This window comes from Vigna radiata, chromosome 9 (assembly GCF_000741045.1).
Source record: "Vigna radiata var. radiata cultivar VC1973A chromosome 9, Vradiata_ver6, whole genome shotgun sequence".
Taxonomy (NCBI): domain Eukaryota; kingdom Viridiplantae; phylum Streptophyta; class Magnoliopsida; order Fabales; family Fabaceae; genus Vigna; species Vigna radiata.
Window position 1 is genome coordinate 4,689,360 of NC_028359.1, and position 24,266 is coordinate 4,713,625.

General features: G+C 34.4%; 3 protein-coding genes across 4 annotated transcripts; all 3 read left to right on the plus strand.

Moving 5' to 3' along the window:
• The first annotated feature begins 556 nt into the window (after nt 1-556).
• Nucleotides 557-14,710, plus strand: LOC106773153 (proline-, glutamic acid- and leucine-rich protein 1). The gene is made up of 13 exons (XM_014659849.2): nt 557-935; nt 1,036-1,152; nt 2,135-2,199; nt 5,980-6,085; nt 6,384-6,455; nt 7,154-7,213; nt 8,497-8,626; nt 8,702-8,895; nt 8,992-9,176; nt 9,485-9,612; nt 10,652-10,938; nt 11,611-11,854; nt 13,687-14,710. Exons 1-13 carry the CDS (start codon nt 666-668, stop codon nt 14,463-14,465), a joined length of 2,637 nt encoding a protein of 878 aa, XP_014515335.1. The 5' UTR covers nt 557-665; the 3' UTR covers nt 14,466-14,710.
• Nucleotides 14,711-16,947: 2,237 nt separating this feature from the next.
• LOC106773178 (serine acetyltransferase 5) lies at nt 16,948-18,843 on the plus strand. 2 transcript variants are annotated; one of them, XM_014659893.2, is made up of 3 exons: nt 16,948-17,056; nt 17,132-17,556; nt 18,014-18,843. In XM_014659893.2, exons 2-3 carry the CDS (start codon nt 17,188-17,190, stop codon nt 18,503-18,505), a joined length of 861 nt encoding a protein of 286 aa, XP_014515379.2. In that variant the 5' UTR covers nt 16,948-17,056; nt 17,132-17,187; the 3' UTR covers nt 18,506-18,843. The 2 variants fall into 2 exon arrangements, with proteins under 2 accessions (XP_014515379.2, XP_022641941.1); XM_022786220.1 differs by having other exon boundaries at nt 16,967-17,556.
• An 875-nt stretch (nt 18,844-19,718) lies between these two features.
• On the plus strand, nt 19,719-24,096 carry LOC106773129 (metal transporter Nramp2-like). The gene is made up of 4 exons (XM_014659820.2): nt 19,719-20,948; nt 21,331-21,467; nt 21,598-22,250; nt 23,465-24,096. The coding sequence occupies exons 1-4, from the start codon at nt 20,305-20,307 to the stop codon at nt 23,690-23,692; spliced, it is 1,662 nt and encodes a 553-aa protein (XP_014515306.1). The 5' UTR covers nt 19,719-20,304; the 3' UTR covers nt 23,693-24,096.
• Nucleotides 24,097-24,266: the final 170 nt, after the last annotated feature.

Below are 24,266 nucleotides of genomic sequence, written 5' to 3' on the forward strand. Positions count from 1 at the left end.
GTAGAAACTATAAATATAATAAAAAAGAAAAAAATAAATAAATTTTAAAAATATTTTATATAGAACATTTCAAAAAAATTGTTATATTTAAAAATATATTTTAAAAAAAATCATTTAATAATTATATTATAAAAATAAAATGAGAACAAAATCGTATAGAATTCTTTTTTTATATATAAATATAAATTTATATTTATATTTTTTATTTTTTAAAAATAACGCACATCGTCTTAAGTAATAGGTTAAAATATAAAAAAATAACTAATTTTATTTTAAAAGGTATCTTAAAACATATTAAACCTATTAGCATATATATTATTTCTTCGATCAGTAGTATGTAAATTAAAAAAATATAGAAGATGTAAATAATATTTTTGTGTCTCTGTCAACCCTAACCCGATATAATGTAGATATCGGGTCCCCTTATAAATCCGGATCAACCCGTGAATAAACAAATAAAACATAATATTATATATATATATATATATATATATATATATATATATATATATATATATATATATATATATAATTTTCTTTCCCTTTTCCTGAGAAAATGAGGCACTATCTTTGGAAGCCGCAGCACACAAGCTTTTTTTGAGGTTGCTTCTCTTCCGCCGCACCCCTGTTCACCGTCTCCGAGGTTGCAGGGTTTCACGGCTCCAATGGCGGCTTTCCACCACTTCGGGAACATGAACGAAGTCGCATTCAAGCCCCGCCTGCTTCTCTCACTCATAAGAGACCATCTTCCCGACGAGAAAAGTTCCTTCTCCGACCCCTCTAAACTCTCCAAGGCCGTGTCACTTTTAAAAACCCACTCTCTTCTCTCCGAGTCTTTTCTCGCAGACTCCACCTCCACCAAAGTAATCGAAGCCTGGAAATCCGCATTCTCTTCATGGCTCAACCGCATATTCTCCCTCCTCTCCACCTCCATGGTGTGAATCAAAAGCAGCAAGCTTTTAAATTTTCTTCATTTTTTCCTTTCTTGTTTTGAATGATTTTTGTAGTTGAGATGGATGTGTTGTTCTTTTCTAGCCTGATAAATGCTGGGCGGGGATCACTCTGCTCGGGGTGACATGTGAAGAGTGCAGCTCTGAGCGTTTTCTGGAATCTTACTCTGCGTGGTTCAACAAGTTGCTGGCTTTTCTACAGGTACAGAGATGTTTTGCCTTTCATGCTGATGATTATTTTGTCAGACTTTGGGTTTAGGAATACAAAGTGCTGTTCACTGCAGACATACAGTTGCATAGGGTAGTCTTGTTTGGATGAACATTTACATAAGTCTAGGAAAAAAAAGTAAGGCTTTGGGAAATAAATTTCTTCATTAGTCAAAATTAACATATGTATTAGTTTAAAGTAATCTTTTAGAGAAGTTGGAATGAGAGAATTTCTATAAATTAATGTATGCATAAACTATTTTTAGTTTATAGAGAAACTCATTTAATTTTTTCTTATTCATCTTCTTTTTCTTTGTGTTTCCGGAGAACTTTATCCACATTGATCGTAGATGAATTTAGACTTCAGTAAAGCTCACATGTGACTAGTACATTGGTTGTTTTGAGCATATGATACGGGTTTGATCTCTTATCCGTGGTCTCACAGTGAGAATATCTCTGGTCCAGTTCTGGATCTAAAACATAATGATTCTTTTTAACTGTAATGTTTGGTATGCTATCCTGCACATATTTTAGCCTACAAGCCAATGCTGGGACTTGAAAGAGAAGTTAATGCATTTGATACCGAGTAAATCTAATGTGCTTGTACTACTCACCTTTACAGATTTCAGGCATCCTTCCTGTAAATTGTAAATGGGCAGTCCATCTTTTACTGATGTCTTTTGGAATTAGAAAATGTGCTTGTTCCTTCTGTATGTCATTAAAGAGCTCACAAAGCTTCCTTTCTTGTATTCGATGAGGGTGCCATCTTTTTCTACATGATATGTTACTGATTAACACTATACATCATTTATGTGATACTGTCTTTTTTCTTTGACTTTCTTTTGAATCTTTTAAAGGACGAGCACACTCAAACAAGATGTCCATGTTTCCATTCATCTTTGTATAAATCTCTGAAATGAATTTTGTATTTTTGTATGGTCAATTGTGATTAGCTCCTTGATCTTTGTTTGAAACAGTCACCAGCAGATTCACATCTAGTGAAGGTAGCGGCTTGTGCTTCATTGTCTGATATATTTATAAGGTTAGATATTTCTTTTCCTACCTTGAGACTATTAGTTAGTACAACTATTGGTCTGTAATGTAGAGTGCTCATGCTTGATGCATCTGATTAATCTCTCTCTCTTTGTGCATGCTACTGCATGGTTGTCACCTAGTCAGCAATAATTTTTTATTTCTCTTTATGCATAATACTCAATAGGAGGAGGTCAAGGTTGTTGGACTTGAGTCTGCATAAACTTGTCAAACAAACCTGCAAGAGTTTACTTGATAAAAAAACAGTATTAAAATGTTTTTTGCAGTATCTAAATTAAATGAATACCATAAATTAATAAAAAGAAATTCCATGCCCCAAGTTTCAATTTATTACGAGTCTTATTTTTAGGGCATTCCTCCTTGTTTTGAAAATGAGCCTAGCAACTGTATTGCTTGAGCACCTCGACCACCCTCTAATGTGAGATATCTTTTGGACTACAAACCAAACAAATTGGGGATATCAATTACACAATCCACTCTTTAACAGTGATCTCAGTTCTCAACTAATACTGCAAGATCAGAAAGAAAAAAGAAACAGAGACACCTTTTTCACAATTTAGGCTTCATAATGGCAGTCAACCAACTAGATGGAGGCCAGTAGTAGTTGCGCAAGTTCGAGTGTGTTAGTGAGGTGACTTGAGATTAAAACCAGAGAAATATAATTTTAGAGGACTTAATAGACCCTTCTCATGTTCTACTATATATATATTGATAAGGAGTTAATATAGTAGGGAGATGGAAGATCAAGAGACTATCTTAGACTGCAAGGTACCATAAGTAGAGATAACCCACACACTACTCCCTACTTTAGTGCTTTCGACTTCACTAGCATAAATAGACTTAATAATTATTCCAACACTCCTCCTCAAACTGGAGCATACAGATTATAAGTACCAAGCTTGGAACAAATAAACCCAATCTGAGGTCCCCTTAAGGACTTGGCCAACACATTTGTGAGTTGGTCATTTAATCAAACAAACTTTGTACATATTTCTCTTGTTAACAACTTTTCACGAACAAAACGACAATCAATTTCTATATGTTTAGTTCTCTCGTGAAACACTGGATTTGTTGTAAATGAAAAGCAGCTTAATTATCGCACACATCTTCATAGGCTGGATGTCACAGAAGTTAAGTTCTTGAAGGAACTGCTTCATCCATATAAGTTCACACGTTAGTGACACCATTGCCCTATATTTAGCTTTAGCTATTGATCGGGAAACTACACAATATCCAGTAGTAGATTGTTTGTCAATAGGCGAACCTATCCAATTCGCATCACAGTACCTGGAGACCTGAATGCCTCCTCTATCTTCATATAACAACCCTTGCTTGGGAGCCTTTTTGAGGTACCTTAGAATGCGAATGATAGCATTACAGTGGCGAATATATGGAACCTGCATGAGCTAACTAACCACTTCAATTGCACAAGATAAATCAGGCCTTGTAAGAGTGAGATAAATCAGTTTTCCAACTAGCCTCCTATATCTCTCCGGATCAGAAAATAATTCACCTTCTTTTGTCAATAATTTCTGATTTGGGTCTATAGGACTATCTACTTATCTACAATCAATCATACCTTTTTCTTGTAATATATCAAGATCATACTTCATTTTGAGAGATTACAACTCCATCTTTTGACTGAGCTACATCAATGCCCAATAAGTATTTAAGGCTTTCAAGATCCTTGATTTGAAAATTTCTACACAAGTACTCCTTCAGTTGAGATATTCTAGTAGTATCATCAACATATGCTATTAAGTAAACATATTTCCCGAGAGATGTATGACAGTAAAAGACTGAATGATCTGCTTCATTGCGTCTTAGCTCAAATTTTTGAACAATGGAGTTGAATTTTCTAAACCAAGCACGTGGTGATTGCTTCAGGCAATATAGAGTGCGATGCAATTTGCATACTGTACTAGACTTCCCTTGAGCAACAAACCTAGGAGGTTGCTCCATATAAGTTTCTTCCTCAAGATCATCATGGAGGAAGACATTTATGATATCCAATTGATGAAGTGACTAGTGACAAATTGCTAACATTGCAAAGAAAAGACCAATAGTAGTCATCTTGGCCATTAGAGAGAAAGTGTCACAATAATCAAAGTCATAAACCTGAGTGTACCCTTTTTGCAACTAATTGGGCTTTGAGCCGATAAACTTCACCATCGAGGCCAACTTGAATTGCATATACTCATTGACAACCAACTGCCTTTTTGCCTGGTGGAAAGGCGATGAGCTCCCAAGTATTATTGTGGTCAAGAGTTTGCATTTCTGCAATCATGGCTTGTTGCCATCTAGGAGGATCAAGTGTTTCATTCACATGTTTTGGGTATAACCATAGAAGACACTAAGGATACAAGAGAACAATAGGAAGGCGATAGCTAAGAAAATTATAAACAGGATTTGGGTTTCGAGTGGAACGAGTACCTTTTCTGAGAGCAAAATGGGTCAACTTGAATCATCTTCACTAGGAGTCGTGGTATTAAGTGACAAGGGATAAGAATCTAAAGTAGGGAATTCACCATTTTCTTAGAGTTGGCGGATATCAATATGTGGAGATGATGGTTCAGGAGGACTTTGATCAATACTTGAATTGACAAAGATATGAGAAATATTGGAGTCAACCACTAGAATAGGAAGGACCTGCTGTATGACATGAACATCTTGAACTGAGGGAGAGAAGTAATGAGTCTATTCAAAGAATGTAATATTGGCAGACATGTAGTACTTCTTGGTTTCAAGAGAATAACACTGATACCCTTTTTGAAGTCGTGAATAGCCTAAGAAGATACGTTTGATAGCACGAGCAAAAAACTTGTCTAACCCTCGAGACATGTTACGAACAAAACATACACAATCAAAAACTCGAGGAGAAGTGTGAAAGAGAGAATTATTTGGAAATAGAATGGAGAAAGGAACCTTATGATTGAGAGAGGAGGAGGACATCCTCTTAACGAGAAAACATGCAGTTAAGATGACATCTCCCAGTGATGGACAAGAATATGGGCACTTAGCAAAAGGATACGAATAATTTCAACCAAGTGTCTATTTTTTCTTTCTACCGTTTTGTTGTGGCGTATGGAGATAATTGGCCTGATGTAATTTATCATGTGAACTCAAAACTGCAGAAAAAGTGCATGAGAAGTACTCTTTGGCATTGTCACTTCTTAAGATTTTGATTTCTTGACCGAATTGATTCTTGATTTTATTCAAAAAAGATGAATGATCTTTCATAGGATAAACCCATGTACATCTCGAATATTCATCAATGGACATAAATAAAATACTTAAAACCAAAAGATGAGATGCGACTAAATCCCCAAATATTAGAATGGATAATAGAGAAACTAGAATCACACTTTGATTGAAATTACACTTTAATAGAGAATTTCACTATCATAAATAGACTTAATAATTATTCCAACAAGCCCAAATTTGTAATCTTAAACTTACAAGTTTACGTGTGAGTTTGAGAACAATGGATGGTCCTATGAAGTTGCTTAGATTTGACATTCCATCTACCTAACCGCTTATTAAGTTTAATAGCTTGCAGGATCTCTACAGAAACAAAAATTAATATAGACATGCACTTATTCTATATGTTTAAATGTTTCCAATATTTTGTTTGTAGTATATTTTTTGTCACTTATTGCGTGAGTCAAACTAGTAAATCTTGGAACCAGTCTTAGTCCTATCGCTGGTGAGATCTGTCTTCATTAAAATAGCTTGCAGCTTCCTGTACTAACTTTCTGTTACAAAATAGGTTAAGTGGATATCCTAAGATCAAGAAAGAATCATCTTCCTGTGCTGTTAAAGTTGTTCAGCCTACATTGAAGATGTTGACTGATGAGAACTCAGAGGCAATATGGGTAAGTTGGTTTTGGCAGTTCCTAGATTTGCATTCGGAATCAGTATATTTGAAGGTATTTTATATGTGCAATGTGTTAAGAGATGTAATGTCTTTTTGTTTTAAACTTATCTAATGAGGAAGATAAATGTTTTGGTTGAGTGTCGACAAATCTTTAAATATAAGTTCTGTTTGCTGTTGACATTAGATACCCTACTTTTATTTGTCAATTCTCATATGCCTGTTATTCTTTTTTTTCCCAGAAATTATATGCTTATTTGCTTACAGCGTTTTTAATATTTGAATTGTGGTGAATGCAGGATGCTGCAGTTCATTTGTTATGCACCATAGCAACCTCATTTCCATTTTCGATTCGTAGTCATTATGATGGTGTAAGCTTCTCATTTTTGGAAGTCCTTAGTTTCTGTTTGCATGAGTAGAATTTTGCTTTAGACAAATTCCACTGCCTCCTTCTATACTTTTTCCAGAGCAAGAATTTCAAACTCAAGTGGTATTTTTGATATGTTCCTTTGCTTTTTTGCTCTTATTATTAGGCTGGTAGATATTGACATGCTGTAGGTAGAGTTTGGCATGTTGTGCTGTATGCCTCATTCTCAAGTTTATGTTATTTTCTCTTACATATTTTTTTGGTGTAGAAGGATTTATTATTGTCATCCCTTTGTATTTTTCCTCACTTTCTCATTGAAATTCTTTTCCATTAAAATAAATACTCGGGATATACTTATGTTTATTCAATGGTTCCAATGGGGTTTTATTTTGTATATTTACTTTAATAATCTTAAAAGTTAGTCATAAAACAAACAAAGGATGGACATTTGTTCTGAGATTTACATAATTGGGATGTTAATGCTTTTGCACTATGTATCCGCATTTGCACTTGTATTGACACAGATTTATAGTCCTCTGACGTCTCTCTGCATGTTTGGAAGATGACGAGCATGCCACTTTTGCATGTGATTAATACCAGTTATTTTTTTGTTTCTTTTACGAGGGAAAGTGTTGAGAAAAGAAAAACTATTTCCCTTGGTGCCTGGATTCACATTTTGATGAGTGATTCTAATTTATGTAGGTTGAATCTGCTATCGCCTTAAAACTTTTGTCTGGAGGATGCAGTCTTGATATGTCGCAGGTAATATGTTCATAAAAATTTGTTTGGACCATTGGTATAAGAAGGGTGAAAGGGCATTATTTGTCTGCCTCTATATGTTAGCAGCAGCTACAATTTTCTTAAAAATTAATTTCACTATTTTACTTTTATTTTTGTTTTATACTTTTTATCAGAATTGATCAATATGTCATTGTAAATTTATATCCTACCAGTTTCATTCCATTTCTTATAAAACTTCCAAACATTGTAGTTGAATTGCGATGTAAACTATGTTTCAGAGAGCTTATTTTTTGTATTGTGAATCCTTTTGTATACTGAATCATAAGATTCATAAACATTTAAAAAATATAACATATAAGACATACAAACATGTAAGATGTAATTAATAATAACCACATTCAGAAAGAGTGGTTGTATGAGAGAACACAATCCTAATTTTGTCTCTTTCCGTTCCTTCCATGGTTCAATTCTTTGGGCAGATAAATGTTTGGCCCAAGGAGAATAAGAAAGGATACAACTAGGGTTGTCTCATCTGTGCCATTGTCTCTTCATTTTCCACTCCTCCTGCAGTCGGCTCTTGGAGCTATTCTGCCCTTGCAGCTGTTCCTCTCCTCCTGTAGTTTGCTCCTCTGCAATTTGCTTTTTCTGCTGCTCTTGCAGCTGTTTTGCTCCTCCCACAGTCTGCTCCTCTGCACTTTTCGATCCTTTTGTTGTTGTGATCGTTGTGCCCTTTCACTAAGTTTGTGGTAATGGCAGATAGAAGAAGCAAATAAACCATTACAACACATTTCTATTGTGTTTTGAGTGGAAAAATAAAACAAATTTAGGGTTTTTATCAAACCGGGTTGTGTGACCTGGTCCAATTCAAGGTAGAACCCAAATTCATATTTAGTATGATTCAGGGCATGATACACACCAAAATCATGGTTCATGCCATTCTAAGAACGAATCACATGATACAATAGTGATATGGGAGTAAAAACAAGTGTTTCTGCGATTCTTATTGTGAGGGAGAAGAATCGTATTGTATCATACGATTTGTATCATGTATCGCACGATACTTACTACCATGCTTCCAAACAAGGTAAAACAATTCTACCAGCACCCACATTTTGCTGGGTCAATATTCAACATGTGGGGGCAACATTTATGATTTTTTAATTCTCTTATTTTTAACAGTTTAAAAGAATTCCTAATCTTTTATGTTTAACTCACTTTTGTATGGATATATTTTCTGATAAATAGAAAGAATACCCTCATAGTTTTAATCTGATGTGTTATCTTATCTTCTTGGCTACATCTAGAAACTGGCTCATTGCCTTGCACTGCTTCCAAAATCAAAAGGAGACAATGAAAGCTGGTCTGTGATGATGCAGAAAATTTTGGTGTTAATAAATGATCAATTAAATCTAGCTTTTCATGGTCTAGAAGAAGGTAAATATTGATAATATTTGTTTAATAAATGCCTCCCTTAAAAGCAGTGTGATAATCTTTTTCCATGTCTTGCAGAAACCATGCGTGATGGGGTTACTAGGCTTTTGGTTTTACCAGGAGAACATCCTCCACCACCGTTAGGAGGCTACATATTGGCAGAAGAAGTTAGAAACAATGCATCACAAATGACTGAGCAATCCTTGATGTCTAATGTCTCTACCCTTATGTCTGTCTGTTGTCTAATGCTTACAAATTCATATCCTGTTAAGGTACTTTTTAGTTCATACAATGTGTTCCTACAATTGACTGTCAGTTCTGTGTACTTACTTTGGAAAAAAAATGACAAAATGCAATTACATTATTAGGTAAATGTTCCTGTTCGCCTGTTATTGGTCCTGGTTGAGAGAGTTCTGAAGGTAAACGGTTCTTTGCCACAAACGTCAATGCCATTCGTGACTGCCAAGCAGCAAGAGAACATTTGTTCAGAACTTCCGGCTTTGCACTTGAGTAGCCTGGAATTGCTTACAGCTATCTTAAAGTCTCTGGGCAGGTATAACTACATGATAGCTTCTCTCTCCCTTCAAAAGAAAATGAAAAAAGATAAACATAAAAACTGTGGTTGGGATAAATTAAATCTAATATTCTTCAAACCTTAACACTTTAGAATAATGGCTGTCTTTACTTTTAATGCCATTGTTAATGGTCCCTGTTATCATCAAAGAGTTTACCCTTCACTGTTTTGGTGTTCCTGTTCCTGTCTCTCAGCATGACTTTCAAGTTCTTTCCTCTGATATGCTTTCATGTATTTATTTCTTGCTAGAGGAAGAACTCTACTTATTGCCAATATTTGTATTGCAGTCAACTATTACCACATGCTGCCTATATTGTACTTATCATTACAAAGTACTTCAAGACATGTGAGTTGCCGAAGTTAAGGATTAAGGTCTATTCAGTGACAAAGAATTTGCTCATAACCATGGGTGTTGGTATGTAAATTTCTCATTTTAATTGCTTTTCTGCTTACGCTGGTATGATCTTGTATTGGAATGTCTTTCTTTATTATTGTCATACTCCTTGTTATGCTTTTTTTATATTTTGGGAAGATATACTTTTCTAGAGGAAGGGCCCTGGCTCAATGATAAGGTTTGTTGCCTTCTAACTTAAAGGTCACTGAATTAAATCTTGGCTACTTGTGGTGGTAAATCTGTATGCATCTACTCTCTCCATTATATACCAAGCGAGAGCCTTGTGTGTGATCGTCTTATTTTCTCTTATATTGTGTCCCAATTTCTCATCCATCAACCGTTATATGCAACCACTACTTTGAACATCAATATCAGCATATTTGGGAAAGTGTTGTGGGGCCCCAGAGTCATTTGAAGTAAGAAAATACGACTCTGGGGAAAAACATGATGTTTGGTTGTTTATTTGTCATTAAAAGTGCTTTTTGCTTCTAAAATCAAATGCTAAAAATTGTAGCTTTTAGTGGGGCTTAAGATTTTATACTAAGGTAGTGCTCGATCCAACTTTTTGGGCTTTCCTCTTAAAAGAATAATCTCCTCTGGTTAGATTTTGAAGAGGATATTTGATTTTGCGGATTTTCCAAAAGCTACTTGTATGTTTTTGAGCTTTGTGGATATTTTTTTTGCCTAACTTCTTTTAAGGAAGGAAGCCCGAAAGTGTTGAGCCAAACACTACCTTAAAATACTCGCTTGCTTTGAAATTAAATAACTTTAAACCTTAAAATACAGGCAGAAATGGGAGAGGAAGAGTGAATGGTAAAGCTGGAAAGGGAAATGCTTGAGCTTAAGTGTATTAGGCTTAGTTCCATGTCCTCTCTTCTGTTGACATCTTGTATCTGATTTTATGCAATACTATTATTAGGCTGCATGGGCAATTCTTTCCTTTTTCAGCTTATCTTTGTTGACACACGATTTCTTCTGTTTCCCTTATCTTGATGTAAGATTACGATGCATTTAATTTGACCATGCATACTGGCCTTTACTAATCAGTCATCTTGAGCAGGAATGGCTTTATACCTTGCACAGGAAGTTATCAACAATGCTTTTACTGATTTAAGTAGTATTGAGCATACGAATGGTGACATATTAAATGGTTCAATTTCAAACGCCCCTGCTGGAGCAAAGAAACCATCCAGTCATAGAAAAAGGAAGCACATCAATGCAACGGGATCCCTTCAGGAGCATGATCAAGGTGGTGGTTTGGGCTTGGAAGTTCCCAAGAATTGTCCATTGACTCCAATTTCTCTGAGAATAGCTGCACTGGAGACATTAGAGGCTCTTGTTACCGTGGTATGCATGTGTCTGAGTAACTTTATTATAAAAATAGCTATTTGTTTCTTCATCAACCTTTCCCTACCTTCAGTGGTTATTCTTGTTCATAATTTGTGTTGTAATTTTAGGGTTAGATGGAAAAGGATAAGAACCATATTTAACGTGACTTTATAGCTGTGATGCAAAAGATGGCTTGTGACTCTTGTTATTTGCACAGATATTTTAGGTAAAATATACCTAGTACGAGCCCATCAAGTTACTCCATATATAATAAGAATCCCAACAAGGTAACCTTCAAAGGGGCTGAATCCAAGGTGGGTTAAGGGTAGCCACAATTTTGGTGTCTTTCCAACAAAACCACACAGATGAGAACACGAAAAACAGATAAATGTACAGTGAACCTGCCCTATAAACTACATACCAGAGATACTGACCTCTTTAAACAGCTATAATCAGAATAATAAAGAGAATCTAAATGGAGTAAAATATTGTAGTGCTTACTTGCAGCAGTTTTTGTTTTGTACCTGTGGAATGCGTTTGGTGTCTCCCTTCTGAAACATTTGGGGATGAATTTTTCACATAAAAGCCATCCCTTAAATTGTCCTCTTAAGTTAAATGGGACATCAAAGTGACCCTTGAGATCTCAATTTTAAGAGATCTGTATGATTGTTTTTTTATAATTTTTCACAGGCGGGTGCTTTAAAATCTGAACCCTGGAGATCAAAAGTTGATAGCCTTTTGATAGTCATTGCAACGGATTCTTTTAAGGAAGGAACAGTTGGTGAAGAATTCAGTGTGCTTCATCTAAAGGAACCTGCTGCTACTGTCACAGATTTGCAGCTAGCTGCATTGAGGGCTTTATTAGCATCTTTTCTTTCATTTGGTCGAGGGAGACCTCCATATTTATCCGAGGGGCTTGAACTTTTCCGTAGAGGTACTTCAATAAATATATATATATATATATATATATATATATATCAATTTGAATTTATTTTTATTCTTACTTATTTTGATACCAAGTATTGGTATTTTAGCAGGTTGTAAAATATTGGGTTTATGTGTCTAAATACGAGATTTTGGTGACAGTCGTTGTCATTAATATTGATGCTTTTAATTATGCCAAAAATGGTGAATATGGTTGCAAGATGCTTAGGATTTTATAATCTGCATATTTGGTGATATTGTTGGAAGTATATCCTATTTCATGGTGTATTTGCTGTTAATTAAAACTTGATTTGCATATTTCAATTTATGCCTGTTTTTGTGGACAAAAAAGGGAGAGAAGATTTCTGAATTGCTTGAGAAAATCCTTAGCATGGTACGTTTTGTAGGGAAGCAGGTTGCAAATCAAATCCAAATTATCAACAGCAAATATACAACCCTTAAATGTGGGATATTTTCCAACATACAAATTATATGCACTAAACATTTTACATAGTGGTTACGGCAACCACAAGAAGACCATGTTGCACTCTAATCACTAAAGTAAACATTTTACATAGTGGTTACGGCAACCACAAGAAGACCATGTTGCACTCTAATCACTAAAGTTAACAGACTTAAGTAATTTCCTTTGAAGGAATATTTTTCTTGAATAAATTGACTATCAATTTCTATACATTTAGTCTTGTCGTGAAAGATCGGGTTTGAGGCGCCCTATACATTGTAAAGCTGCTTGACTACCCAGTATAGCTTCATATAATCTACATTTCCTAACTGTAATATGCATTAACTATTTATGTTTAACTTTTGCATTAGATTGCATTAGATCTAGCGGCATTCTTACTTTTTCAGGACACAAGGTATCTCCTACAAAAACATAGTATTATGAAATTTTGTTAAAAGTCTTTAGGAGCTGGTCACACAACGACCTTAATGCGTGGTCCAGTTTTCAAAATATTGGGTTTGACTTTAGACATTAAAGTTTCTGGTGTCAGAACAGGGCTGAGTTCACATTCTTATTATGTGATTTGGAAAAATGCATAGGATGTAGTAGACTGAACTAGTGCTTGATAATGTGAAGTGTAGGGATGGTTAAACAGCATCGAGGAATGTATGTTTCACAATTTGATTATTATACTGTTAGCATTGGTGTATATATGTGTGTATGATAGTATGTGTGTGTATATATTGGGTTAATTAGTAATTTAATCTTTATATTTAGGTTTATGATTCACTTTGAATCCTATTTTCTTTTTTTTTTTGGAATCAATTGAGTCTTGATATTTTTTAAATATAACTAATTTGGTATTTTTTATTAAATTGGCGCTGATGTTATTTTGAAGCGTCACGTGTAAAAATTAGGAAGGTGTTATATGTTAAACCAGAGGGGTTCCAAGGTAGAAAATAATTTACATTTTAACATGACACTTTTCAAAAAGGGTTAACCCAATTTAATGGAATGAACCAAGTTGACCCTATTTAAAAAATATTGAAACTCAATTGAATAAAAAATTTTATATATATATATATATATATATATATATGTATGTATGTATGTATGTATATATGTATGTATATGTATATAAAAAGATTTAGCAATAGGAGGAGGATGTTGTACTAAGGTGTATTTGTAATATCCCATGTCTTTTAGATAAGATAAAATCTTATCAATATAATGTTCACTTTCCATTTATTTGGTTTTATTATTGAATATAGACTCTGATCAAGTAAAATAGCATTTATGTTTCCTTGTACCTACGATTTCATGAAATTTTATTTTTATCCTGCATCGCTTTTGCTTGAACATGGAATCTTTGTTTGCAGGGAAGCAACAAACTTCTGTAACAAAGCTAGCTGAGTTCTGTGTCCATGCTCTGTTAACCTTGGAAGTGCTTATACATCCTAGGGCACTTCCATTGGTAGATTACACCTATAATGATAACAATTCTTTCGGTGAAGCCCATAGTAATCTCCAACATGAATATTTTGGCCGAAGCAACAAAACCCCATATGGTTTACCTCAAGTTTCTCCTGACTATGATGACGATGTTTATGCTGAATGGCTTGAAAATGGCAATGAAGCTGATGTGCCAATGGCTAAAGATACAAAAAACAACCAAGAGACTTCTGAAGCTTGCAGAGATAATGATCCTGAAGTGCTTCCTGTGCATGTATCTTCTGACACAAATATACAGAAGAGGGCCCAAATGGATTCTGAGGCTGCCACTTCTGCAGATGTTGAAATGAAAACTGTTGGGGATGAAACCAATTTCAAGTCATATCAACCTGGAGAATCTGCAGTGCAATTTCAGGATCCTGGATCTTTCACCCTGATGGAAGATCACAATGATATAGTGTCTGAGAAGATTCTTTCAGACAGCACTGCTCCTCATAATGAAGCTAGTCATACGGAATCAGACCAAGGAAACTCTGTTAATAAAGACTTTGCTTCTCAGAGTAACAGCTTAAGGCAAACAACCACAGGCTCCAATATTTTTCAGGAATTTTCTTTTAATGACAATTCACTAGCTGATGAAGATGGTTTTCCTGATATTGTGGATGGAGACCCAGATTCTGATTACGATGAAGGAGAGTTTTGGTAATTTTTGTTATCCATAGAAGCATAAGAAATACATAGGGTAGTTCAAATTCATTCTCTTTTTCCATCTTTTTCCCAAAGGAAGCATTCGAAGTTTTGACCTCTGCGAAAAATGAAATAGTTTTCAAACTTGAGTTCAGTTCGTTAGAAAGCAGTAAATTTGTGTCTGTTATAGTTTTATCATTTCTTTATAATCAACAGTTTGTTAGAACATAGTAAATTTCTTTTTAATCAAACTAATGTGTCTTCTTTTGGTATTTTTAAATTTATGTCTTCTTTTCGTATTCTTTTTTTAACTTGATTTTGGTATTGTTGATTTAACTGATACCATCAGATTCTTGAAATGATTTTTTTAGTGATGTCAGTTAAAAAATATTTTTTTAGTTTATTTTGAAAAGAGTTTTTTCTTTCTTTCTGTGGTTAACATTATTTTGTTGTAAATGGTTTTTCATAATCAAGACTAGTGTTATTATTTGTTGGTAATTTTATTAAGCTTATTTTTCTAATGCTAATCAGAATTTTTTTTAACATTAACTTAAAATTCTGCTTTCTAATGTTGACCACAGAAATTTTTTAATTGATATGGATCGAAAATCTAAATAATTTCATTTTATTGATATAGTCTAAATAATCGTGGATATTATTAATTACAATATATTAAAAAAATTTTCAGCAATGTAAATTACAATAATCTGACGAAAAAAAGACCATAAGTGTTAATTAATATTAGGTTCAATACCAATTTTAGTCTCTAGTTTGAGAGGGTTTGTTCAATATGGTTTTATCTTTTTTTTTTTATAACAATTGATCTCATCTTTTGAAAAAACTCTTCAATTGAGTCCTCTTTGTTCATAGTGGTCCATATTCAAGTTTAAATTATTTATTATAGTCCTTATCGTATACGATGATGACATGATTTTTAACTTAACATTATGTCAGTACTGTTAAAATAACATTTGGATAGGTGAATGCATGAAAGAACTTAGAACTTATTGACGTCGTAACCAGCACCGTTAGAAAATTGACGTTGTAACCAAAAAAGAGTTAATTGAACAGTTTTTTCAAAAGTTGGGATCAATTGTTACTAAAAAAAGTAAGACATATTAAACAAAACCTTCCTAACTAAAGACCAAAAGAGCCTTAATATTAATATATTTTAATTATTAATAATAGTTCAATACTTAAATCATTTTCTACACGTACTTATAATTAAAATACTTTATTTAAATAATAAAAAGTTAAAATTGAATAATTTGAATTATTTCATAAAAAATGTTTAAAAAATAAATAATTTAAAATAAAATTAATTTAAATATTTCATCCAAATAAAATATTTAAAAAATCCAACCTTATTAAATACTAAAAACAGTAGTGTAAGAAAAGTGGAACCTTTATTCCGTGCAGGGAAAACCAGCTCGAGAATGGAAGAAAGGCCGAAATGTGGGAGAAGAAGTGTGGGGTTTTGTGGGGTCTTTCTTCATGCCCATATAATTTTTTAGTCCAGATTTTTATTATTTTTTAAATATATCTTAAAATATTTAAAAGTATTCATTGTTTTGAAAACACACACAAAAAAAATCCAATATAAAATCTAAATTCATAATTTGCCCATGAACCTTTAATTAATATATCCTCGTTTTAATTTAATAAAATATTTTGTTTCTAAATATACAATTACTTTATACTATATATTAAAAGAAAGAATATAATTGTTTTTAAGAGGAAGAAATATAGGAGTTATATAAAGAGGTAAACATCAAGAACACAGGAACCATGCTCATAATCACAACCAGATTCATGGATAGCTTCACATGTCATTGCAAGTTGCAACCACTGGTAGTGAAAGTTAATGGAACACATCACTTTCTGCAAGAAAAAACACACATTCAAAAGACCAAAAAGAAAAAAAAAATTAAAAAAAATCAACTTGTTTCTTTTTAATGTTTGAAGGAGGACCCTTCAGACAAATTCTGTAAATTCTCTCTGCCAATATTATCATTAAGAATATTACTTTCATTAAATGTTCTTAGAAAATAGTTATTATTCTTAGATAAAATGAAAATAAAGGACTATTTTAAAAACCAACTTTCATCTTCACAACAACAGATAATATAAGAAAAGAAATGAATAACTAGATTTAAAAAAGAAACTATGTTTATTTTTCTTTTTTAATTTCGGATGGAATAAGAATGTTTTCTTCTTATAAATAATTATGTAAAACTTGAAACAAGAATCCTTCACTTTATTACGTGAAGATTTATTAATTTTGTTAATACCAAATTTTATTATAAAAATATTGACTAAATTTATATAGTATCCCATGTCTGGTCAACATTATCTTCTTTCACTAAATTGAGAAGTGACATTTATTTCCCTTGTTTTTTTTTTTCTGTATTATTTAAACATTGATAATTAATATTTATAAAAAACTTTTTTTATATAATACGTCACATATATATATATATATATATATATATATAATTTTTAATATAATGAAGTTGAAGGTTACAGGATTGCATTAGGAAACATCAAGCGAAGAACAAAGGAATATGAATGCTTTGGAAATGCGGTGATTCGTGAATACCCAATGAAGGAGTGAGTGGTTGTCTTGTACCTCTTCGTTTCTTCGACTTTAATCGTGTTTCTCACAGTACCATACATTTCTCACAGTTTCTCAACCGCACAAACCCCAACGCCAAACCATAATCGCAACACATCACCAAACAATGCCGACGGGGCTACCGGCGGCGATCACCGTCGTCTCCAGCGACGACGAGGGCTGGGTGTGGGCTCAGATCAAGGCGGAGGCGCGCCGCGACGCCGAGTCGGAGCCGGCCCTGGCGAGCTACCTGTACTCGACGATCCTCTCGCACTCCACGCTCGAACGTTCTCTCTCGTTCCACCTGGGTAACAAGCTCTGTTCTTCTACGCTACTATCCACTCTCCTCTACGACCTCTTCCTCAACGCCTTCTCCTCCGACCCCTCCCTCTGTTCCGCCGCCGTTGCGGACCTCCGCGCTGCGCGCGAACGTGACCCTGCCTGCGTTTCCTACTCTCACTGTCTTCTCAATTACAAAGGCTTCCTCGCCTGCCAGGTCCAATTCCTTGTTCCTCCTCAATTCTAGGGATCTGAATGCTTCAGTTCTAGGTTTTTGTGCTAATTCAGTTTAATTTCCATTCACATCTTCATCCATTCAGAGATCATGGATGTATACTTGAAGTGGATAAACTTGTCGTACATAACGATTTCTGGTTTGATAATTTAATTTTGATTAATTGACAGTTTCCGGTTTATAATTTTGATTAGTTGAGTTTTAATTTTGAATCTACTGTCATGATTTCTAAAGTAATTATTATAAAGTTCATTAGTTTATCCATGACGATTTCTTGGTTGACTATTCATCATCGTTTCTGATTAGATTATAATTTCTGATTGTCAGACATGACAGTGACAATTTCTGGGGTGACAATTTACATCAGTACACGGACTATTTTTACTCTTGTTAATTATTGAATCTTAGGATTAATTGTTTGTTTGATTGGGATTTACAGGCGCACCGTGTGGCACACCTGTTATGGCGGCAATCGCGGCGGCCGTTGGCATTGGCACTGCACTCTCGGATTGCTGATGTGTTTGCGGTGGATATTCACCCGGCGGCGAGGATTGGGAAGGGGATTCTGTTTGATCATGCCACTGGGGTGGTGGTGGGGGAGACAGCGGTGATTGGGAACAATGTATCCATTCTGCACCATGTTACGTTGGGCGGGACTGGCAAGGTTGGTGGTGACAGGCATCCCAAGATTGGGGATGGCGTGCTTATTGGCGCTGGTGCTACAATTCTGGGAAATATCAAGATTGGGGAAGGTGCAAAGGTCGGTGCCGGCTCGGTGGTTTTGATTGATGTGCCGCCAAGGACCACCGCGGTTGGGAACCCGGCGAGGTTGGTTGGTGGGAAGGAGACACCCTCTAAGCATGAGGATGTACCTGGGGAGTCCATGGACCATACTTCCTTTATCTCTGAGTGGTCAGATTATATCATATGAATTTCCAAGGTTAATCAATTAATTAATGAATACTCCAAATGAAATACTATGTTGTGCTGTTCTAAAGTTTTGTAATTTTTTTATGTTTGGATTGAGATTTGTAGTCTACACTCTGTGAAAAGTGAAACTGTAATAGGGTGAAATAAGAGTATGATGAGCAGCCGTATGAAAAATTTGATCACTGCATAGTATACTGTATTTATTATGAGTTGAAGTTTTGGCTTGCTTTTTTGGTTATTGTACCAGGACTCAGTTGTAAGCCCTAAATTTTCGTATCATTTCCCGTTGTATATGCTCAAGGATTATACTATACGATGGTATTTATGCAGTTGTTGATATTTCCTATTACTGATGAAGTTTCATAACAGAGGAGACTGTCATTAGTTTTCTTCTTAGTGCTGTCTTGACGCTCTCAACTTCTGCATGTGTTCTCTATGTTTGACAAAACAGACACCTTAGAATCAATCTTTTTAAAAGTAAACTTGATTTTTGTTTGACGAACCAAACAAGCACATAGGTAAAACACCAGTAGTCAGTAAGTAGTTTCTGTTCTCTTTAGTGTGTCTCTGGCTAGCTTTAATTGATTCAATTATATCTTTTATCATTTAATTACTGTTTTGTTCATCTTTATAACAACAGTTTTAATTTAAATCTCAAAATTGTACGTTTTTATTTTTTATTAATTAATTATTAAATAATTAATGGTGTGATATACTATAAAAATTATATATTTTATTTTTTAATTGATTATCCAGTGTGACAAATGGCTCATGTGAGACAATTTTTACAACAAGATGAAATATAAATAAGGGGAAAAGTCAGAAGATAACGATATGCCAAAGAATAACAATACTCTATGTTGAACTATTTTTGTTTAATTTATCACATTGATTTTCTTAGGTTAAAAAAATATCTGAATAGTGGTAAAATAACTTAATGAGAAAAATATAGATGAATTTGAAGTACGTACAATTTTAAAACTGAGATAGTAAAATTTGTAAAAGTAAAAATTCCGACAGAATTTACAAATATATAAAAATTTTCATGGCAGAATATACTTATTAAGCCTATCTAGTTTTAGACAATTTACATATAAATAAAATAATATTGTAAATATTATCTTTTATATTATAGTGCCATCCTACAAAATCTTTAAACCTCATAATTACATGTAACACCCAATGTCAACTTTTTTTCTTTTTTTGTTGGAATTCAAAGACAAAACTAAGCAAACCAACATTGCAACTTCCTCGTTGAGGTTAGATTTCATTTCCAAATGGGTTATGCTCTCTGGTTACATTATTTTTTCCGAAGTATCAGATCATGTTCTCATATGCCCCTCAATACAAAGAAGAATATTGGAGTTTACTCTTTTCGATGTGGAACAGATCTTCTCAACTGGAAAACTAAAACTTCAACTGATCAAATACAAAGAGCAAGAAAGTTTTACTTTTGATGGGTTTGGTTTGTGTTAATTGAGCTTGTAACAATTTCTCAGCAATCAGTATTGTATCTGGTTTCATTCACCAACTTTTGCAACATGCGAGGCTCTCAAAATAGCGAATCAAATTATCTGATTAGTATCTCCAAAAATATAGCAGTTTGGACATAAACATAGGAGAACTGTACAAAAATAGCATGCGGTCTCAATTATTGATTGCGCAGCCATAGATATTATTGCACTTAATTCTCTCCATCTTCTTCTCCCATCCCACGTAACCAAAACAAGATGAACAGGAAAATATATCAACCCCAAACACCATAAGAAAAGATGTCGTTATCCCATAACTGCATGCAACATGAACTCTCAGTCACAACAACAGCAACAAGGCAAACAGAAGAGCCGAGAAGAAGAGGAGGAAGAAGAAAACCATTTGTTACAATCAGAATGCGAGTCAATACCGTTGTCTTCGCCCCATGTATTACCCTCAAACTGGGAACATGCAGACAAAGAAGAAGAAGAAGAAGAGAAAGACTCCGTGTATGCAGCCAAGGACAAGGTGCAGATATTTGACTTGGAGTCTTCCGGCGCAGCAGGGTCCACGGCGGTGCCGCCGTTTTCGTGGAGGAAGCTTTGGCTGTTCACGGGGCCAGGGTTGTTGATGAGCGTGGCGTTTTTGGACCCGGGGAACCTCGAAGGGGACCTCCAAGCTGGTGCGATTGCAGGGTATTCCTTGCTTTGGTTGTTGATGTGGTCCACCATCATGGGGTTGGTGATACAACTTCTGTCGGCGAGGCTCGGGGTGGCGACCGGGCGGCACCTGGCGGAGCTGTGCAGGGAGGAGTACTCCAATTGGGCAAGGTTGGTGTTGTGGATCTTGGCTGAGATGGCTCTCATTGCTGCTGATATTCAAGAGGTTATTGGCAGTGCCATTGCTTTCAAGATTCTTAGCCATGGTCTTATCCCCATTTGGGCTGGTGTGGTTATCACAGCCACGGATTGGTAAGCTTATCAGATTGAGTAATATCATATATATATATATTCTAAAGGTACTTTTGGAAAATGATTCTTTTTTGTATCTTTTATTCTGAACGTACTTTAAGGTTATCTAAGCATGCACCAAATCTTTTGAAGATGTAAAACGAATTCGACAGTTACTATACAAAGGAAAAACAAAAAGATTATAACAAGATGATGTATGCTGGTTTAGAATTACTCAAACAATCTTTTGTAAGACTTGTGTTAAGCTTTTCTGTATTCTTATCCTGGCTGTTAAAGTTCTCAAATCATACAATAACATCAGTTTACTATGCTTAATTTAAAGATGTGGAAATTTCACTGTTTTTAATTCTGCTTTTTTTCTTTTTTGTGTCTGGTTGAGCAGTTTCTTTTTTCTATTTCTCGAGAACTATGGAGTGAGGAAGTTGGAAGGAGTTTTCGCAGTTTTCATTGGAACTATGGGCCTTTCTTTTGCGTGGATGTTCTTTGATACAAGCCCCAGTGAAGAAGAATTAATGATGGGTAGAAATTTATCAAACGACTTAGTTTGAGCACGTTAATTCATTTGATTATAATCCATTCTTATTTCCAATGTCCAAAAACATGTTACCACGGATCTTCATATGTTTCTCCATATTGGTGCTTCTTGCAGGTCTTTTAATCCCAAGACTTAGTTCAAAAACTCTTCGCCAGGCTGTGGAAATTGTGGGGTGTGTGATAACCCCACATAATGTTTTCCTCCATTCTGCATTGGTACAATCAAGGGACATTGATATCCGTAACAAAGGCCAGGTTCAAGAGGCTCTCAACTACTACTCAATTGAGTCCTCAGTTGCACTTTTAGTCACACTGTTGATCAATCTATCTGTGATAACAGTTTTTGCTAGAGTGTTCTATGGTACAGAACAGGCCAATGGCATAGGATTGGTAAATGCAGGGCAATATCTTGAGGAAAGGTATGGGGGAGGGTTGTTTCCAATTCTCTACATATGGGGTATTGGTTTATTAGCGGCTGGCCAAAGTAGTACCATAACTGGCACATATGCAGGCCAGTTTATAACAGAGGGTTTTCTTAAGCTCAACATAAAGAAGTGGTTGAGAGCATTGATTACCAGAAGTTGTGCAATTGTTCCAACTATGATTTGTGCTATTGTTTTTAATACATCAGAAAGTTCATTGGACACCTTGAATGAATGGCTTAATGTGGTCCAGGCAATACAGATTCCTTTTGCTCTTATCCCCCTTCTTACTTTGGTGTCCAAAGAGGAGGTGATGGGAACCTTCAGAATAGGGCCTATAGTAGAGGTAAGCTCTCTATCTAACCTTTTATTTATATTTATCCAATTTGTTTAACTTGGTAATTGTTATTATGATGCTGTAAGTTCCAAATATCAAGAATTTGATAACCAAGCAAAGCAGAATGTAAGACTGTTCATACTTAACAGTGACCTTTTTGGCTGTAATTTTATTCTTCAAAAGTTAGTATGTTTTTTTATTGATTAGACTTGGTATAAGGACTTAATGCCAAACTTGAGTTATGCATGAGAATGCTGGCAACTTTTGCCTAGCAATTTTGATGTGCCTGTAATCAGTTTTCAGTGGCAAAAAATGAAATGGCAGATTAATGAAGCTTCAGTTGGCCATTTCACATAATTTGAGGATACTTCCTTTTCCCTGAATAATTCTCTCTCATTATATTAAATCAAAGTTGGTTATGAAGTCTGATTTTAGTTGTTTGATAAAGGACTCTTTCTTTTCACTCATATTATGGATTTTCTAAGCTGAAGGCATCAGACCTTAAAAACTCGGGGGAATTTTGGTCAATGAGGTTGGTTTGAGAAATTCTCCTGACATAACAGGATGATTTCAGTATAATACAGCAAATAATACAGAGTTGTTCTTGTATTGCCATTTGTTCATAAGATAAATGAAACACCAACAAGTAGAAACTCAAGAAAAGGAAAATGTAAATTAAACACCACTGTCTAGAAGCTTGTCAAATGACAAACAGAAATTTTGTATGTAAAGCACTTCAATCATACAAAGTTTAACTTAAATATTAGAAGAAAGAAACACTTCAATATGTTACTTTTTCATATTTTTATTATGATTACTGAAGTTACCTTCACTGCTACAGTAGTTGACCCCACCAAACTCCAATTTAGTTTCTGATATGCATTACTTAAATTAAAAGCTAAATTTGATTTCAAAGGAAAAGTTACTGATATAGTTCTACTGAGGAAGGAGATTCAGTAGAGATATACAACACTAATGAGACCTGAGTCTAATTCAGATAGAAGATTGATATCATTTCCAATCCCAAACCTTAAAGACAATAATAGATTTATGGGTCTTCTACCTTGCATGTTGCTCAACTTTCTCATTTTTACCTAACATATAATTTAGACTCACTTGAATTTCCAAATGTTACCAACATAAAACATCTCATAATGATTTGGTACTGGTTTTTGAGTTAATTTCCATACTTAGCTCTTAACTTTGTTCATTTAATGATGCAGAAAGTGGCTTGGAGTGTGGCTGTGCTGGTAATACTAGTTTATGGATATATGTTATTAGATTTCTTCCTGGAAGAAATAGATGGAGTATTGTTTGGTTTTCTGGTCTGCCTTGGTGCTGCAGCATGGATTTCATTTATAGTATATTTGGTTCAACACAGTGGTGCCATTCCTTCACTCATGACCAGGTCACCTAATTCAAGAGGTTTTTTCTCTCTTTCTGGGAACTAAGCCTGCAAATCCAAACCATTTTTGGGGGCCAAAATGCAAGGAAGACTGTAGCTGTAAGGATTAGAACAAACACATTTTATTGATTTGGAACGACTAATCAGCATCCAATTAGCCATGTAGAAGAAGAGAAAATAAAAAAGAATAACCATAAGTATTAGTCATATAGAAGAAAAGAAAATAAGAAAAGATAAGGAAGGATTGAGATTAGACTGATACAAATACGTTTTATTGATTTAGAAAGAGTAATCAACAACTTGTTTCTAGAATCTAAGTATTCTGTATATTCTATAAATTGTATAGAATAAACCATTTGTTTGTAAGTTGAAACATGTTAGGATGTAATATTTAGTCAAATATATTTGATTTTGCAGTATATTTGGATTATCACTTTCGATTTGTACCTGTGATTATATCCAGAGAAATATAGTTGTATTGTTATCCTCTTTTTCTTATTAATCTCCAAATCTAGTTGTTATAAGGAATTAGAGCCATCCACAACTATATGGGATTAGTATTAATGAAAAATTGCGTTTATTAATCTATGTTTTTTTTTTATCTCTTATCTCCTTCAGAA